Source organism: Staurois parvus, unplaced genomic scaffold (assembly GCF_062004578.1).
Source record: "Staurois parvus isolate SC_StPar_1 unplaced genomic scaffold, SC_StPar_1.0 ptg000468l, whole genome shotgun sequence".
Classification (NCBI taxonomy): Eukaryota; Metazoa; Chordata; class Amphibia; order Anura; family Ranidae; genus Staurois; species Staurois parvus.
In genome coordinates this window covers 1,741,207-1,761,305 of record NW_028318264.1, presented here as the reverse complement: position 1 = coordinate 1,761,305, position 20,099 = coordinate 1,741,207, and the positions used below count along the sequence as shown (strand labels likewise).

General features: G+C 38.1%; 1 protein-coding gene across 1 annotated transcript in view; it reads left to right on the top strand.

Annotated features, from left to right (window-relative positions):
* LOC149452715 (dynein axonemal heavy chain 5-like) overlaps window positions 1-20,099 on the top strand; it is a 401,888-nt gene that overhangs the window by 301,094 nt on the left and 80,695 nt on the right. The window contains exons 63-68 of the mRNA XM_089689046.1: window positions 570-725; window positions 5,405-5,587; window positions 12,566-12,736; window positions 13,403-13,781; window positions 14,413-14,684; window positions 14,933-15,097. Of these exons, the coding sequence (XP_089545172.1) occupies window positions 570-725; window positions 5,405-5,587; window positions 12,566-12,736; window positions 13,403-13,781; window positions 14,413-14,684; window positions 14,933-15,097 (1,326 nt within the window). The remainder of the gene's footprint in view (window positions 1-569; window positions 726-5,404; window positions 5,588-12,565; window positions 12,737-13,402; window positions 13,782-14,412; window positions 14,685-14,932; window positions 15,098-20,099) is intronic.

Below are 20,099 nucleotides of genomic sequence, written 5' to 3'. Positions count from 1 at the left end.
CAGAATAGATGTATTTGGGCCAGTAGCGAATGTATTCGTGCTTATTTTGTTACGTAAAGAAAGCAGAAACAAAATTATTGGCATCTGTAAGTAATACCTTGTACTCAGTCCTGTGTATCTAGATACTTTTTGTTATTATTCTTATTTCTGATCTCCCTTTACTTGGTTAGTACTTTTCTGCTGTATGTTTCACTATAGAGAGTTTGCACTAGATCCTGGATATAAAAAGCAGGGTCATTTAATACATATGTAAAGATCTTAGTTTATATCCAGAATCCATTAACCCATAGCATCCATTATGATTTCAGTTTAATGAAGTCAAATTGATAAAACAGTTCTGAACTGTTGAGGCAGTATGGGTTGCTGCACATCGCTAGTTGTCTAATTTAATAAGTTAATTTATGTGCATTTTAATAAATTCATTAAACATGTATACGCGTTCTTTAATTGTTTTCTGTACAGAAAAATTATATACTAAATATTGAATATTTTTACCACAAAGTGCACTGTCTGCACTATTTTTTCATGTTTGGTTGGTAATAAACCTTGTGCCTTTTGTGGTCGTTTAGGTGACATCTCTGAATCACAAGTATTTTAGAACTCACCTGGAGGACAGTTTGTCTTTGGGAAGACCCCTTATGATTGAAGACGTTGGGGAGGAGCTCGATCCAGCACTTGACAATGTTCTTGAGAAAAACTTTATTAAATCTGGATCAACATTTAAAGTAAGATAACATTTTTTTATGTTATTTTTTAGAATGTGCTTCAGTGAGATGCAGAAGTGAGAGAATCTATTAACCAGATTTCAGTAATATAATAGATCTGAAAACCAGTCAAAGTATAGATAAGCAAAAGACAGATACACCTAGTTAGGTTTACACATTAATCAAGGCAATGTATAGTACTTAAGACTTGTTGTGGTTGGTGGTCAAAGAATACATACAAGATATGTATGCGCTGTACAATACAACATATATTTAACAAAGGCACTGCAATAAATATTTAGTGTTGCTTGTCAATAAGAATAAGTCCAGACAATTTTTTTTTCAGATAGAGTGAGTAAGAGTCAGAAGCTCCAAGAAGATTTTTTTCTTCTATCTGTGACCCAATGGGGGTACTTCCCTTCTCTACTTTTAATCTTTTCGCTGCCAGGCCCTGTGCTCCACTTTTGAACTCAGCTGGCAGGGCCATTTTTGCAATTTTTCCATTGCTTTTTTATTTTTCCCTTACAGCTTTCAGAGTTTGTAAAAGCCCCCCACACCATATACAGTTGTGTTCAAAATAATAGCAGTCAGACATCACTAACCTGATCAATCACTGTTTTTGGTAGAAATGATATTTCTACATGGCAAATAATTTACTAGCAGGTGTAGTAGAGTAATAGAAATCCAACAGACCCAACAGTCATGACATGCATGCTGCTGATTCTGTGTAATTGAATCACTAATTGAAAGGGGCATGTTCAAAATAATAGCAGTGTGGAGTTCTATTAGTGAGGTCATTCATTCTTTGAAAAACAGGTGACACTTATTGCCCTTATTTAAGGAAGGAAGGCAGCAAATGTTGTACATGCTGGTTACAGTGCATTTCTCTCTGAAATTCTGAGGAAAATGGGTCATTCCAGACATTGTTCAGAAGAACAGCGTACCTTGATTAAAAAAGTGATTGGAGAGAGGAAAACATATAAAGAAGTGCAGAAAATGATAGTCTGCTCAGCTAAAATGATCGCAAATGCTTTAAAATGGCAACCAAAACCTGAAAGATGTGGAAGAAAGCAAAAAACTACCATTCGAATGGATAGAAGAATAGCCAAAATGGCGCGGACTCAGCCCACAATCAGCTCCAGGAACATCAAAGAAGGTGTAAAGTTCCTTGTGAGTACTGTTACAATTAGAAGACGCCTATGTGAAGCCAAGCTATCTGCAAGAAGCCCCCGCAAAGTCCCACTGTTGAAAAAAAGACGTGTGCTGAAGAGGTTACAATTTGCTAAAGAGCACATTGACTGGCCTAAAGAGAAATGGCGCAACGTTTTGTGGACTGATGAAAGTAAGATTGTTCTTTTTGGGTCTAGTGGCCGGAGACAGTTTGTCAGACGACCCCCAAACACTGAATTCAAGCCACAGTACACTGTGAAGACAGTGAAGCATGGTGGTGCAAGCATCATGATATGGGGATGTTTCTCATACTACGGTGTTGGGCCTATTTATCACATACCAGGGATCACGGATCAGTTTGAATACATCAGAATACGTGAAGAGGTCATGCTGCCTTATGCTGAAGAGGAAATGCCCTTGAAATGGGTGTTCCAACAAGACACCGACCCCAAACACACCAGTAAACGTGCAACATCTTGGTTCCAGACCAACAAGATTGATGTTATGGAGTGGCCAGCCCAATGCCCGGATCTTAATCCAATAGAAAACTTGTGGGGTGACATCAAAAATGCAGTTTCTGAGGCAAAACCAAGAACTAGAGAAGAACTGTGGAATGTAGTCCAATCATCCTGGGCTGGAATACCTGTTCACAGGTGCCAGAAGTTGGTTGACTCCATGCAACACAGATGTACAGCAGTTCTCAGAAACAGTGCGACTACAACCAAATATTCATTAAGTGATTCAAAGGAAAGCAAAATCTTCAAACATTTTTCAGTTTATATAGTGAATGTTTGAGTTTGTAAAGAAGAATACAAACACTGCTATTTTTTTGAACAGTCTAATATTCAATTTTCTTCAATTTTTTTAGAGGAACAACACAAATTTGATATATTTTTCTTCATGTTTTGATTTGGAATAGAATGTGTCGTGTTCCCAATGCATTTGTGTGTATGGAAATAAAAGCTATTAGAAGGATTTTGTGCTTTATTCACTTTTTTCAACACACTGCTATTATTTTGAACACAACTGTATTTTCTGAAAGCACATGACTAATAGAATAAAAAGAAGGCGCTATTAATTGTCAAGGCTCCACGATTTGTGCAAATGTTTATCAAAGCAATATTTTAGCTGAAAATACACTAATTTCATTATTAGCAGATATAAACAAAGCAAATGTTTACAAAGTTCCTGCTAAATATAAAAGTTTAACCTGTATTAACTTAATAAATAACAAATATTTGTACATTTAAATTGAGCCATTTTGCGAAATGGTAAGAATCGAACATACGCAAAAATGTAAATATCCAAATTTCTCTAAAAATTTGGAAGTTTACATTTTTCACTTACAGCTTTCAGAGTTTGTGAAAGACCCCCCAAACCATATAATTTCTGAAAGCATAGGACCAGTAGAATAAACGAAGGTGCTTCTGATTTTTTAGGCCCTGTTATATTTGCACAAATTTTTATCAAAACAATATTTTTGCTAAAAATACACTAAAATCATTATCAAAAGTATGCAGGCAAGCGCTAGTGAAAATATTAAAGCAGCTAGCACTCAAGGTATAGGTAACAATCCCAACAAGCATATGTATACAGAAGTGCATCGCTAAAAACACACAATAAATATATTAAGTGGAACAGTCAAGTGCAGCAAACAAATGTACAAGTGTACATACACTATAATCATTAATAGTGGATACATACATGGCACAATTTATAACATTCCTGCTATTAAATATAAAAGTTAAAACAAAACAATTTACTCTGAAAATGTGGATGTTTTCATTTTTCATGTACAACTTTCAGAATTTGTAAAAGACCCCCCCAAACCAAATATTTTCTGAAAGAACATGACCTATGGAACAAAAAAAAATGTGCTATTGATTTTTTTAGGTTCCACAATAGTTCATCAAATCGCTATTTTCTCTTAAAATACACTAAAATCATTATTAGTGGATACATACATGGCAAAATTTACAAAATTGCTGCTAAATTCCTACTAAATACAAAAGCTAAAACTGTATTGAGTTATTAAATAACAAATATTTGTCTAATTTGAATTGTGCCTTTTTGTGAAATGATGAAAACAGAATTAAAAACAATTTAGTCTCAAAATCTGGAGGTTGTTATTTTTTCACGTACAGCTTTCAGAATCCCTGTGCAGTCCCATTCATATCAATAGGGGTGCAATGGCTGCATAGGCATAGCCGCTGTTCCTAAGCTGAAATCCGTGTGGGTGTGGGTACACGACCCCGAACACAAACAGTGTGAGCTGACCCACATGGATGTCAGATCAGGAACAACTGCTGTGTTCATGCAGTTCCTAAATCCCTAATGACATCAATGGGACTGCTGGCACAAGGGTGCATGGAACACCTGTGCATCCCTGTGCAGGTAAACACGGCCTTGCAGGGCATACGCTGTGTATGCTCTGTGTAAACAAGGCCTTACTATGGGTTTTTTTTTTAAATATTTATTTATTTATTTATTTACAATTTTATTTTTTAATCATTTTTACTTTTTTTTGTTTTGGGGGGGGGAGCTTTAGTGAGATACTAGTGGTCTAAATAGGCCCCTGATGTCTCTTTTGTGAAACAGAGAAAGGGACAGAAAACAGCCCCTTTCTCTGCAGCCTAAGCTTCACATTACATGAATGAGGAGTCTATATAAAGCCTCCTTTTCATTCATAAACGGACCCATAGTAAGCAAATGCTCAGTTCTCAATGGATGCAGGAGCGATCAGTATTGATCGCTGACTGTATCCACTACAGAAAATGGAGGGAGCTGGTAAACACATGTTTACCAAACACCCCTCCCCCTCCCGCTCTCCATCTGATAGCTTCCTCCAGTGCAGTAGCAACAGCTGCAGGAGGGGGAGGAGGGAACACCATCCAGCGGTCAGCAAGGATTGGTAAGTTGGGGGCCATTGAGGGGGGCAGCATGGCAGGGGGAGGTCAGAGTAGGGGGGCACTTCCAAGCCCCTGCAGCACCTGGAACAAGCTGGCAGGAGAGGCAGAGGAGGGAAGCCAGCAGCTGCAAGGGATCGGGTATGCGAGTGGGGGGGGGAGAGGCAGGTCACGAATGGGGGGGATTGTTGCTGGAGGCTGTGAAATTGGAGTGGGGGGCATTTAAAAAAGAATAGCATGAGCAGTATGTAGTGAGGCTGGAGACAAGAAAGGGAGGAAAGTGGTGGTATTCGCGTACAGGGAGGGGTGTGTGTGTTTCATTTAAGCTGAAGTGACCATGAGCTTATAGCAGAGGAGGAATGAAGATTCGTATGGAGTACGGACCTGGCCTACTTGAAGACGTGCTGAAGGTCCGTACGCCATACGGACCTGGTAGTAAAAGGGTTAAACATGTAAATTACAGTACCTACAGATTTAAGATTAATGTTTAATACAATATTGTAGCTTTCATGTTTTTCTATTTTATACTCTCTTTAAACTAGAACTGTGTTAGTAGACATTTAAACACCAAATTGTATGGGCATGGATACTGATGACTGCTATATGATGTATGTGTCGTTATAGGTAAAGGTTGGTGATAAGGAAGTGGACGTTATGAAAGGATTTACTCTCTATATCACAACTAAGTTGGCAAACCCAGCATATACACCTGAAATTAGTGCAAAGACTGCAGTAATTGACTTTACCGTGACAATGAAAGGGTTGGAAGATCAGCTCCTTGGTCGTGTCATTCTCACAGAAAAACAGGTGGGGCTATCTTATGTGTATATATTATGAAGGATGTACTGTGCCTCAATAATATACTATGATGTCATCAGTTGACCCAGACACAGTCTTTGTTCCCCATTTTCTACCTCTGTAAGAATGTGACCGAGAGGTAATGCCATCCACTTAATGTGAACAACTGCCTTGTTGGATCTGTGATAGAAGTGTTTTACAGAAGGACGTTTTCCACTACTGATATGCCACATGGTTTGGTATAGAAAGCCACACAATAGTTTAGTACTAAGAAAAAAAAATAAATCAGCAGGACGCGGTGATCACAGGTCATGAGTTAGTCAAGACTGCTTACTTCTTCCAGGTCCAAGGATCAGTTACTGCTGCCAAGTTTCAATGGCTGCAGGTCCAGTCTGACAGTGGTATGCAATAGCCTATGTGATTCTCGGTAAATTTAGATTGCATGATTAGATTGTTGTGTGTTGCCATCTTAAGACCAGATGGTCCAGATGTCATATAGACATGCATTTTTACCACAACTTGTGCTTTTTGGTTTACAATAATCACTTGCCCTCCAGAAAGTTTACCCCCCTTCCTGACCAGGCAATTTTTTTGCGATACTGCCCTGCATTACTTTAACTGACAATTGCGCAGTCATGCAAAGCTGTAGCCAAATGAAATGTATGTCCTTTTTTTCCCACAAATACTGCTTTCTTTTGGGGGTATTTGATCACCTCTGCGATTTTTACTTTTTGCGCTATAAACAAAAAAAGACTAAAAATTTTGAAAAAAAGCAATATTGTTTATTTTCTGCTATAATTCATATCCAATAACAAAAATGTAAAAGTCTTAATTTCTTTATAAAGAAGGCCAAAATGTATTCTGCTACATAATTTTGGTAAACAAAATCCCAATAATAACTGTATATTGATTAGTTTGCTCAAAAAGGTATAGCGTCTACAAACTATGCTATATAAACTGGATTTTTTAAAATATTTATTATTTTTTATACCATTAATGGTGGTGATCAGCGACTTATAGCGGGGCTGTGATATTGTGGCGGACATTTTTACACTAATTGACACTTTGTGGGAACCAGTGACACTAATACAGTGATCAGTGCTAAAAATATACACTAATCACTGTACTAATTACACTAGTTGGGAAGGGGTTAACATCTAGGGTGATCAAAGGGTTAAGTGTGTTTAGTCGTTGCCCACTCAGCATACCATGCGCTTTGGTCTAGCCATGATGTCTCTTTTATTTTTGTTTTTAGGCTGTACTGTGTATACTGTTTAAGGTGAGGTGATGGTTAGTGTGAAGGTTTCATTAAACTGACTGATACTGCAATTTTGCTAATAAAAGCATTACATGATCACGTGTTGGTGTACTGCCTTGTCCTTTATGTAACTGCTTTTTTGTGAACATTCTGTTCATATTTTTCTTTTTTTTTAAGTGTGTGCTTGGTGTACACTAGGCAGTGCTTTTGCTTTGGGAAGTGATGGATCGTGTTCTCAGCTCTGCAGAGACACATGATTCATGACTCGCCCCCCCATCACAGCACAACTGTATCTATGCAAACATAGGTACAGCTCTGTTTTTCCTCCCTGACCCATGTTCTGCAGGTACTTGTAGATCAGTTTGTGTTGTGACATTTCACAGCAGAAGCAATCCTCCAGCAGTGCACACGCGCCCTTGTGTGGCAGTAGTGCATAATCATGTATGTATACGTGATTTTGCACAAGAATTCCGCCCTGTAGCAGTAAAACTGCTATAGGGCAGATGTTAAGTGGTTGCACATTAAAATATATTGAAATCTGTATGAAAATATATTCATTAAACATAACATTTTTACAAAACATGCAAATATTGGCAGTTTTTTAAAAGTGCATGTGCAAAAGCAAGCCACTAAGGTGATCTTAGTTGAAGCTCTCTCTCTCTGTAAATGATTTTTACAATTTTTTGTGCTTGTTAATATTTAAGCCTCATTTACCATTCAGTCTTATTACCCTGTTTTCCCAGATCCACATATTTTGCTAGGGTTTTAGAAATCTTACTCAGAATTACTGTACATATTTCTGTTCAGAGGAAATTGGAAACCTTTTTTTGTCCATTTTTTCACATAAAGAATTTAGTGTTAAAGTGTTACTAAACCCACAACAGTAAAATGCAGTAAAGCATGCTTGTTATACTCACTGTGGAACCTAAGGGGTTAATCCTCTGCATTGTGTAAAAATACCATTTGATCCTGACTTTTCTGCTCCTCCTCATATTCAAATGTCCTGTCTTATCTCCTGATAAGAGAGACTGAACCATAGCCATTCCGCACATGCTTAGTTTAGTGTGTATTGCTAGAGAGGTTTTTCTTTTTTCTTGGGAGAGTGCATGTGATCAGCACAGGGCCAATTAACACTATCCAGACAGAGGTCAGGGGTTTTGCATCCTCCTACAGCAGAAAGAAAACTCCTCCTACAAGCTTTAACCAGTGCTCTGCTGAACAAAGATAGAAGTCACAAGACTGCTCTAACTACTGATGAGAAAAGGTATTTAGCAGTTTATATTTACTAAAATAATTGCACTTCTATGTTCCTGGGTTTAGTAACACTTACAGCTACTAAGAAATCAGTTACCACTTACAGATCTTTATTGTACTAATTATCTGTACAAACCCAAGTTTTTTGCTTGGCTTTGCATTCTGTTTGGAACGATTTTAATGCTTTTATATGACAATTGAGAACTACATCTACCATGATTCATTAAAGTGGATGCTTTGAAAAAAACTAGACAGGCATTTATAACACAGAGTGGATATTGCTCTCTGATACACACTGCATAGTTAGTCAACGTTGTGGTATGCACTTTGCAGCCCATTCATAAAATGCAGTCCTGGGCATAAAACGTGCGGTATCCCACGGGACTGTCTGTGCTTAATCAGCAGAGGGAACTCCATGATTGTATGAGAACCTAATATTGTTTATTATAATACAGGATTTATATAGCGGCCAACAATTTGTGTAGCACTTTGCAAAATAAAGGGAGACAGTACAATTCTAATACAATTCAAGACAATAGGGTCATGAGGGCCCTGCTTGTAGGAGCGTACAATTCAAAGGAAAGGGCAAGTGATACAATAGGTTGAGTTGCTTGAGAAAGTAAAATTTAGGATAGGCTTCCCTGAAGAGATGAGTTTCCAGGGAATACCTAATAGCATATAGAGTAGGTGATAGCCAAACAGATTGCGTGGGGAAAATGGAGAGACTATGGAGGTTAGTCACATGATTTGGACAAGTTAACGTGACCAGGCTTGCCTCCTGTGTTCTTTTTGGTTCTGCTTTTGCATTTAGAAGGGTGAAGGAATCCCAGACCAGATGAAATCTAGGTACACTTGTTTAGCACATAGGTGTTCTTTATACTGTAAATGGGTTTTTTTCTTTTTTTTTTTAATTTAAAAGATTCACCACTCATAACATGGTCCAAGTCCCACCTCCTCTCCCCCAACCACCCCCCCCCACCCGTTGTTGGTAGCAACATCTTGTAGTTCTCAATGAGTTATGGGGGTGCTTGTGAGTATTTTTGTAGTTCATTAATTCTTCCTGCCATTTGGTATCCTGCATTGGACCCGCTATCTACTGATAGTGGGTGCAATGATTTACAGGCTGCAGTATAATAAATGCACCTTGTTTTACCTGAAAAAAAATGTGTATTTATTTTTAAAAGGTAAACTTATCCTTTAATGGTAAGGTGGTGTGGTGGTAAGTCTATACCACTGCTTTATAAATGCACCCCTCTTAGGTGTCCTAAACTGATCGGTTAGGATTTTCCATCCAAGTCATCCTTCTTCTTTGAATATGAGTGCTGTAATGGAAGATAATGATGCCACATTTTCAGTTTACCGGATACTAGGTTATCTTTGTAATAGAGTGCTGAATTTTTAATGGGGAAGAATGAACATAATTGTGTCAAATGTTATCTTTCATTCAAATTATTTTGTTTTATGTCATACTGTCTAGCTTGCTTATTAAAGGGGTGCAGAGTAGTTATTGTTGCATATCGGATCCAAGCTGCTGGTAAAATGTTATCAATGATACAAGATACTAAGGCTTTAAGATTTCATATTTTAATTAATATAAAACATCTAAAGTAAATGTCCAGCCAAAACAGTTTTTTTGGGTTTGTTTTAATAGAACAGGAAGTGAAGGCAATGTGCAACAGGGACAAAGACAGAAATTAAAGGTTGACTGGGGTTCTAGCCTTCTCCTACTTCCTTGTAAAATCATTTTAATTCTGTTTTGCCATTGTCATTGTGACAGTATTTGACAGAGTATCTCTCGTCAGAGGGTAGTAAAAACCTGAAAGGGGTTCTAATCCTTCAAATACTCCAGGGCATACTCTTTAAGGGAATGTTTTGCCATTTGGCCTACCTGACGGATTTAATGTCTATATTCTAACTCAAATTGAATTAGTAGAATTATAAGAAAAACATATATTTACATACATCAAAAGTCTTCTGTTAAATTAGTTATTTCTTTAAAAGACTAAGAATTAACTGAAATAAAAACAAGATTAGTTGCTCAGTTTTAAACGTTTTAATAATTGGAATCCCCTCTCACAGATCACAGTAAGATCTAACTTGACAGATTCCTATGTGCTCCTTAGAATTTGATGTCTATAAAAAGAATGCTAAAAACAAAATACCATCTGCAAGTGTTTCTGATAGATGTTTCCTCTTGACAGTACTCTGTAATTGAAGATCTGAGAAATCTGCCTCTCGAATACTTGATCGCTCTTTACATTTTAGCAAAACATTGCTTAGTGTTTTCTTTGAGTATTTATTCCCTTCACTCATTTCATGTAGCCTCTGCAGTGTAATAAAGGTCTGTCTCCGTAACGGAACAATTGGAAAGGATCAAAGTGTACCATGGTGCTCCATCTGCCCACTTATTTCTTCATAGTGATGTTCAATGCTTCTGGCAATATAATCCATATCCCCTTTGCTTTAATAATAAATATTGTCAATGCTACAGCTCTGTTCAGTAAATGCATACTTGTGTATTTTTTAGCTTTTGGAGTTCGAAAAGAAATTTATGTGTAGTTTAAAGTAACCAAATGAAGCTACAGTATGTATTACTTTTTGCAATTAGGCATTTGGGGAATGTAGTAATCTGTAATAGTTGTGTGAGATTTAGAGAGGAATTTGAAATGAATTCTCCAGCTCCTACTGTTGAAAAGAAATCACTCTCCCATTTAAAAAAAAAATATCACTTTTATTTTTTGGATGGGCCATACTCTGCTGGATGGCTGGTGGCTGTTATGAGTGCAGACCATACACAGCAATGAGTGAAGCTGTGACATATGTGCGCACTAGGTACAGGACCTGGCCAGGATGGTTTTCTTCCAAAGGCTGTACAGCACTGGGCAGGCCAGCACATTGAAGAACTCAAAGAGTGGGGAGGAAGTATTTTTTTTAAGGCTACGCTGAGATGGGGGTCAGGGGTATATTTAAATGACTCACTCAAAGTGAGGTTGTCCTTTAAGACTGAAGCCAGCCATAGAAGGTTGCAATCTTGGCCGGTTCAGCAGGGATCAGCCACGGTTCAACCCATCTGGGCAGGCTGATTGTAACAAAGTCGATCCATCAATCAATTTGGGTACAACAAGCATGTCAGATTTTTCCATGCTATTATTGCCAGTGACTACAGCTACTATCATCCCGGCAAGGACGGCTCCCCATGCCCCCGTGGGAAGGATTAGCTCTGTGAGAAGGATTCCCCCCATCAGCACACTTAGAGCGATTTCACACTGAATGTGTTGATTGGGAAATCAAGCAAAATCGCATCATTTATATACTGCCTTACTAGCTTTTACAATCTGAGTTTACTTAGTGAATGTGACAGTTACTTTAATCAATGCTGCTAAGCACTAGTTGCATCTTATAGAGCACTTTCTGCTCCATTCTGCCAGATCAGTGCAGCCAGCGCACAGCCTAATGTGCCACTGCTCCCCTGTTCCTCAGTGACAGCTCATGCTTGATTATTTTACAGATGCTACACAGCTCAGAACGTCTGTGATCAGCATGGTGTCTGGAATACTAAAAGAAGGAGCACCCTTGTTGGCACATGACTTTACGTTGATAGCTGCAAAGGGAAAGTTGTGAAAAGTGCTAGGTGCCATGTTGATCACCACAGGTCAATACATAGGAAGAAGCTGTATAATAGCACGCATGAGCTGTAAATGCAGAATTAGGGCGCATCTACATATCAGTCAGACATCTGCTGACACTTTCAGGATGCTGTAGGGAAATTGTGTGCTAGGGGAATTCAGGCAGGTGCTCTGGTGTCAGTAAGCTTTCTCCTAGTGCCACTCCTGTGAACATCTCTTGAACAATGCATACCATATGCTGTACACTGGAAACTATAGAACTGTTGACACTAGATGGTGTTGGAGTCTCTATTCACTCAGTGCTTAGACTTTAATGCTTGTATTGGACACACATTCAAATTCTCCCAGTTAGAAACCATTAACGTTACAGAATCAATTGCTGGCAAAAAAATATACGGGTAACTCATTTCTTGGCTGTCATGTGGATCTAATATCTTCAACAATTTTTCCATAACTAACCCATGACAAGTATGCACATCAGGAGTTCTGAATTGCTGCACAGATGTTCCAGGTCAAGAACCTTGAAATGTACTATCAGAAGATTAGCCGAATTTCTAGGCAAACAGTTTCAGAGGGAAGTCAGCAATGGCAGCCTCTGTAATTATCTCAGAAAGGGTTTCCATTCATAATATAAGATCTTTGGGAAAAGGGCACAAAAAATTAATAGATGAAGTTTTAAATTGTTAATATTTATGTTTAGAGATTCTCTGTTTTAGCCAGCCGTCTGAATATAATTGTTTAGAGATTACTGATCTCCACAGCCCATTGATGACAATATTTGTTGAGATTATGTCTTATAAGATATTGTAGTTTATGTGAATCCCGATTTTCTTTCAATGATTTTGGCAGGAGTTGGAAGCGGAGCGTGTCAAGTTAATGGAAGAAGTAACTTCAAACAAGAGGAAAATGAAGGAACTAGAAGATAATCTCTTGTTCCGTCTGACCAGCACCCAGGGTTCACTTGTAGAAGATGAATCTCTGATTGAAGTCCTTAGGATAACAAAAACCACAGCAGAGGAGGTATAGACTATGCTATTACATGCTATGCTGTATTACTTCTTATAAAAATGTATTTCGCAATGTGCTCTAAATACTAAAAAATGAACATGGTTTCACAAGGGTTAGAGGGCAATTCTGTGAGACAGATCATAAATACTCTAATTATAACTACAGTTATGTATTGCAGAATCTTGATGAATAAACATTTTGTTTAGGACAGGCTCTCTGTACTGCCATATGAAAACCCTTTAACCATTTTACTGTCTCTTAATTTACCCACTGAAAAATAATTAGGGAAGAGGTGTTCATGAATGTGTCTGTTTTTGGGGCCAAGGTCCAGTTCTAGTACTAAGAGTATGTACTTCACATGTGTTTATTAGTACTGCACCACAGTAAATGTGGCAGGATTAGTGTTTTTAATTAATTTACATTTTTATTAAATGTGGCAAGAACACAGTAAACAGTTGTTACAGTACTTATTGTTTATACTAATTATATTGTAACTTTAAATAGGACTTCTTTACTAGTAATTTGGGGATATAGGGAGAGTTACTTCTGTGCAGCTTAATAGCCATGCCATTTTGGAGCTAAGAATCCTTTGGCGTTAAACAGGGTGAACAACTATATGTTACATCGTGATTAATTGCTATGAATAACATATGTGCTACATGTCTTGTTACATTGAAGGTCAGTGAAAAGCTGACAATTGCAGCAGAAACTGAAGTGAAGATTAATACAGCTCGTGAGGAATATCGTCCTGTAGCTACGCGTGGCAGCATCCTGTACTTCCTCATTGTGGAAATGAGTCTGGTGAATGTCATGTATCAGACTTCCCTCCGTCAATTCTTGGGCATCTTTGACTTGTCAATGGAGAGATCTGTGAAATCCCAGCTGACAGCTAAGAGAATTGCAAACATTATTGAGTATCTTACCTTCGAGGTGTTTAAGTATACAGCTCGTGGCCTGTACGAAAACCACAAATTTCTCTTCACATTGCTAATGGCCTTAAAGATAGACCTGCAAGCTAAGAAAATTTCCCATAATGAATTTCAGACTCTCATCAAAGGTACAAACCAAACCTTTTCATTATAAGTGATTTTTGTCTATGCTATAGTACAATTTTGATAAACATAATGTATGTATAAAAGCTTTAGGCAGATAAGTTGGTTGAGAAGCCCAAATTAAGTCCAATGAAGAATTTTAGAGAATAGGCTCATGTATTGTTTTACCTGATGTAAAGAACTAGCAATCCTTGCTAATTTTTTTTAGATAAAACCCAGTATTGGATATATTAAAATTTCACACCAGCTTCCATTCCACAATCCCTGTGTTGGATAGATTGTACATGAGTAATATTTGGGTTTATTGATATTTTGTTCTGAGATTATGCAAATATATGGCCTCTGGGGTTGATGCCAAGAGGCTACATATTTGCATACTAAATTGTAAACAAATCTGTGCTGAGAACACACACCCTGCGCGCCTCCGGAACTATTACCGGCGCTCACGATCGCTACATACGATTGGGTGCTTTGTGTTCATGTGACCGCTGTGACAGACAATAATGGCAGTCACATGACCATAAACCCCGCCCCACCTCCCGACATCAGAAACCCCTTAATGGGTCGGAAGGCACCTGCATTGAGGGGTTAAATATTGCAGAACAATATTCACTCCATATTCTTCTTTCCAAATAGGGGGTGCCACTTTAGATCTAAATTCTGTGGAGCCAAAGCCCAAAAAATGGATACTAGACATGACATGGCTCAACCTGGTCCAGCTGTCAAACTTGCCTCCCTTTAACAACCTCTTGGGGCAAGTGGCAAGAAATGAGAAGGCATGGAAAATCTGGTTCGATAAGGAAGCCCCTGAAGAATCATCATTACCTGATGGATATGATAGTTTGTTGGATGTTTTCAGAAAATTGCTACTTATTCGCAGCTGGTGCCCTGACCGAACCATTGCTCAGGTAACAACAGATCTTGAACATTTGCCATGATACAACACATGGGTTGCATTGTAAATTGCACCATATACTATAAACAATTTACAGTATAAAGGAGTTTTGACATTAAAATGTGTCACAGATCTATATGCCTAATTTTAAAATGCACACATTAAAATGCCCATGGAATTCGTAAATGTAAAATGCATCATATATGATTTCTAAAAATAATACTGCACAATCATAATTACATTTTTATGTTTATTGTGTAGGCCCGTCATTATATAGCTGAATCTCTAGGTGTAAAATATGCTGAGGGTTTCATCCTTGACATGGAGGCCATGTGGGCTGAAAGTGATTGCAGAACTCCCCTGATCTGTTTCTTGTCAATGGGATCAGATCCTACAGAGAACATTGAGCGTCTAGCCAAGTCCAAGGTATGATGTATTATACAGTATGTGGCACATCCTGCATGTTGGGGTTTCTTGCATACCCACAGTCAAGCACACTTGTAATAGTACAATATTTAAAGCTGAAGTATGGCCAAAAGCTAATTTTGTACATTTGAACAGTTAAAAAAAATTACCATTACTAAAGTATGTCTCATCTCTGGCTACTGCAGCATTTTTTAAATGTTTTACTTTTATTGAGCTTGTAGTCTCCTGTAAGCACTGGACATCCAGTGCTAAGATTTGTAGTTTCATCTATAGTACAGGTATCACTGGAAGACACTCGCTTGTCCTTTCAGAAGAAAAAAACATTGCATTCTTTTCAAAGAGTGCAAGGTATTTTGTGAATGGAGAAGGTGCAGATGAACATCACAGTCTTTCTTCTCCAGTCACAGAATTGTTGCTTAACAAAGCAGAGGATTTAACAAATGCTGCAGAAGCCAGAGATGGGGGCACACTTATATCCTATTTTTACTGTTCAAATGTACAAAAATAGTTTTTGACCATACTTTAGCGTTAAAAAGTATGTATATCGCAAACTGTGTTTAGAATAAAATAAGAATGGATATCATCCTTGTCTGTTTTTTTGCTGTCTGTGTGCTATTAGGAAGATTTTCCTTCACTTCCTGTCTGAGAAACAAAATGAAAATTAAAAGGAAATCTTTTCAAAATGTGAGGTTATCACTTTTTAGGCAATTTTCACTAACATACTTGTGAATTTGCTGAAAATGACCTAAAAATGTCAGAATTTATCCAGAATGGAGATTGGCTTCCACAGGGGTGCAGCAGTGCTTTCATTATCCCAATGTTTCCTTCCTTGTTTTTCCCATCCCTCTCCACCTAATTTCCTGTTATATCAGTAGGTTTCACCACTGGAAGATTTCCCACCACCATTTTTTTCTGTGACAGTTTAAACACTTTGAGACAACACTCACCAGGACCTATAGTGTGCGTGTGGGGGGAATCTTCCTAGCAGGGACCCAGACAACAATAATAGCCAGCCAAGGACTTTACTCCTTCCACATTTTATTTAAAATAATGTGTTCGCTTTACATACAGTTTGATGTTTTTTGTGTAGTTTTTCTGGAAATATTTTGTTATAAATATAACTATAATTGTTTTATAGTTGTAAAATGTGTGCTTTCATCTCAGAGGTTATATAGGACATTGGTAGCTATAATGCCACAAACTAAGGCCTTGAGTACAGAGAGAAGCATTAGTCCCTGCTCTTATATTTTAGTCCCACTATGGTCTGAGACGTTGCTGTTTGCGAAAGGGGGTGAAAGAAATTAAAATCTGTGGCCTAATGAAATCTGTTTAATAAATAATGTAGTGGATATCTAAAGCAAAGTGGGTGGTAGGTAATGTGCGGTAAACTCCTAAGGAGAGAATTATGTTATTGTTGACATCTTTCTTAAAAATATTAGTTTCCTGACTAATGCTTCAATTCCAACCCCCAGACCTATCTCCTGGATTGTAAGCTCCAAGGAGCAGGGCTCTCCTATCCCTCTTGTATTGAACTGTATTGTTGCTGTATTGTCTCCCGTTACATTGTAAAGCGCTGAGCAAACTGTTGGCGCTATATAAATCCTGTATAATAATAATAATATAAATGAAGAAAGCAGTCCATGCTCTATAATGTAAAAAACTCCTGCGCTCAATGGAACACCTATTGATAAGCAGCACACACTCGCCTAAACCACAAGGAAAGAACATAAAAATACAAAAAATAGTGCAGCGCTAACAACCTATACTAAAATACAAATGAGATAAATGGAAATATCACATAGAGAATGCACAACAAATATTCAGTGCTGCATGCATTTCCAAGCATGAGAACCATGGAAACACACCCATGATATGGGAAAAAGCTGATCTTTGTCATTTTACATGTGAGTGGGCATTTTATTTATATTCATGTTATTAATAAAACTGGATTACACTATGGAGGATCTTCTTTGTTTTTAATGGTATCCTAAACGGTTTTGTGGAATTGAGTACCTAGGAGACAGGAGAAGATATTGGAGGGATCTATCCATACGTTCCATCCTTTGATGATACCTTATTGGGTGTATAAGGTCACCTACATAGCTGTTTGGCCCAGTGGGTCGCATCAAGGAGGTGAGGGGCCATCTTGGCCATCTGTGGATTGACCGCACACTGAGTGGCACTGTGATCACCTCACGGAGTTTTGCTGTGATTTTTCACCATCATTGGCATTAATGGATTGCTGCACATAGTATTCGATTTATGAGCACCTAACACTGAATATTTGTTGTGCATTCTCTATGTGATATTTCCATTTATCTCATTTGTATTTTAGTATAGGTTGTTAGCGCTGCACTATTTTTTGTATTTTTAAGTCCATGCTCTATGATTGTTCTAGGGAATAAAAAAGTACTAAAATAAAGCATTGAAGCAATTGGCTCATTGACAGCAAGACCACCAACATGTTTCAAAGGTGGTCAGCAATGGCAGTCTATGTATTTTATTTCAGCATAGACTTCCTTGAAATTATAGAGGGAAGGTATTTGTGCACTGTATGTCAAGATGCATAGAAACAAAGGTGTCACATTGCAGTCCTAGAGCTCTTTTTTATTGAGTAGTGACAGCAGCACCAGAAGGTTTCCTATAGTATGGAAAGACCTTTAAAGCAGAATGCACACTGTGCACAGCAACACATGGTAGGAGATGTAAAAATATACAGAGAACTGCAGAGGGCATAGTTAAATTGCCCTTGAGCTCCTAAGACTGTGTGACAACCACTGGACCTGTATGACGAACATTCTGTACCCACATATTGAGATGAATCACTGCACCACATTCCAGAATTTTGAAGTGTTTTCAATATAAATTCTATGAGGAAGATTTACTAAAACTGGTGCACTAAGAACCTGGTGCAGCTGTGCATGGTAGCCTTCCAGCTTCTAACTTCTGCTTGTTCAATTAGGCTTTGGCAAAAGAAAACCTGGAAGATGATTGGTTTCTATGCACAGCTGCACCAGATTTTGCACTCTACAGTTTTAGTAAATAACCCTACTATGTGTTATTCCCAAACTACAAGCATCAACTCTTCTATCAAATAACGTGGAGCTTGCTTTCACATTGATGATGAGGGCTAGGAGACAACACAGTTTATTTTTAAAACAATATCTGAAATAAAGCCCATTTTGTGTGTGTGTGTGTGTGTGTATGTGTGTAAGGGGTAACTTGAACATGGGCTGTTCATGTGTTCATTGAACACACGGATGGTACAGGCCTTCAGCGCCCTGACAGTGCTATGTGATTGGCCAAAGCATTGCACCTGACCACAGCTCAGGTGCAATGATTTGGACAATCACAGGGCATGATGATGTTACAAGAGGGCAGGAGCCAGCAACGAGGGTGGAGCATTTTTTTTTCCGGGTCGACGGTGGCAGCGGGCATCATAATTGACATTGGATCTACTTCGGGGGACTTTTTTTATTTTTACTTTTAACCCCCATGGTGGTATTCCCGAGTATAGCTTGGGGTTAACTTTCAGTACCAGCGTACACTGCAGCGTTGGTCCGGGATCCCTACAGGACTTACCTTGTCCTGTGCTCCAGCGATGTCCCCCCTGCAGCGTCCCCGGCCATCTCCGGCCGATGCCGGCATCCATATTGTGTTTCGTTCCCTATGAGCGTCAGGATGCACGGGGGCCAGAACCGATGGGAAATTCAAAAATGTAAAAATGTGACAATCACTCAATACACTTAAATCTGATAGTATTACATTCCTGTATCAAACCATTTCACATACATTTTGTCCCGAGTGCTTTGTCCTGCGCCCTGCCTGCATTTTTACTGTTCTTTCTGCCTGGAAACTGAGAAACGTCCATGGCGTCCAAAAAGTGTCCCTTTAGGTCAAAAGCAGTTTTAGACCAGCTAGAGAACAGCGATAGTAAATCAGAACCACTTGAAGAATTGAGTGATAATGATTCGTGGGGAAATTCGTCATCAGACACTAAAAACGATTCTGTGACTGAGCTCAGCAATGTGCAAACTTGGATGGAAGGAGGGACCCTATGCTGTTTATTTTTTGTTTAATTTTTGGGCAATGCCGACAATTCTTTTGACATTCAGCTGTCAGCAGGGAACCCCACTGACAGCTGAAACATGATACTCATATAAATTCATGCAATATTTTAGTAACTAAGCTGCATCTTACCACATACTTAGATGCAGTAAGATACCACTCACTAAATTGTCCCTGTTCAAAGTCCACAGTCGAACTTTCCATAGGTTCAAATATTTGACCACGAACCGAAAAGGGGGGTGTTCAGCCCACCAATAATAAATATATATATATATATATATATATATATATATATATATATATACATATATAGTATTTACTGTCCATATAAATTAAAAACGAAGTGCTGAAGTCTTTACTTTTCCAAAACTCTATTAGGCAAACAGTTTTACACACAAGAACATTAAATGAAATATACATTCAGAGATATATTACTGCATTTCCCCAGGTTACATAGGAGCTAGATTTAGCAAAGGGAAATTGTGATTCTTATCCCTGTGTAGTAAGAACTGCACAGCATAAGATTATGATTCATTTTGCAAGTGAAACATTAGTTTATCCAAGAGTTTGTTCCATACTGCCAAAGAGTAATGCCAAGAATATACACAACTTCAAATATATGCATTTATTATGTATTTACTGTAAATATGGCTCAAGGTAAGCTAAATGTACATTGTTAATATCGAGTACATATGGGTACACGTGCATTATTTCATATGTTTATTTTTATTCTATTTGCTATCTGTATTTTACCTGTACATTTGATGAACTAGAGAGTTCTTTACACACACTGTGCATACATGTAGAAAGATGTAAAGGCATGCCACACAATATAGGTGCATTATAAGTCAGGTAGAGTCACAGCCTTATTATCACAGTAGATTGTTTTTCACCAGAAGAAGAATAAGAGACTATTCTCATGTCATGACAGGTG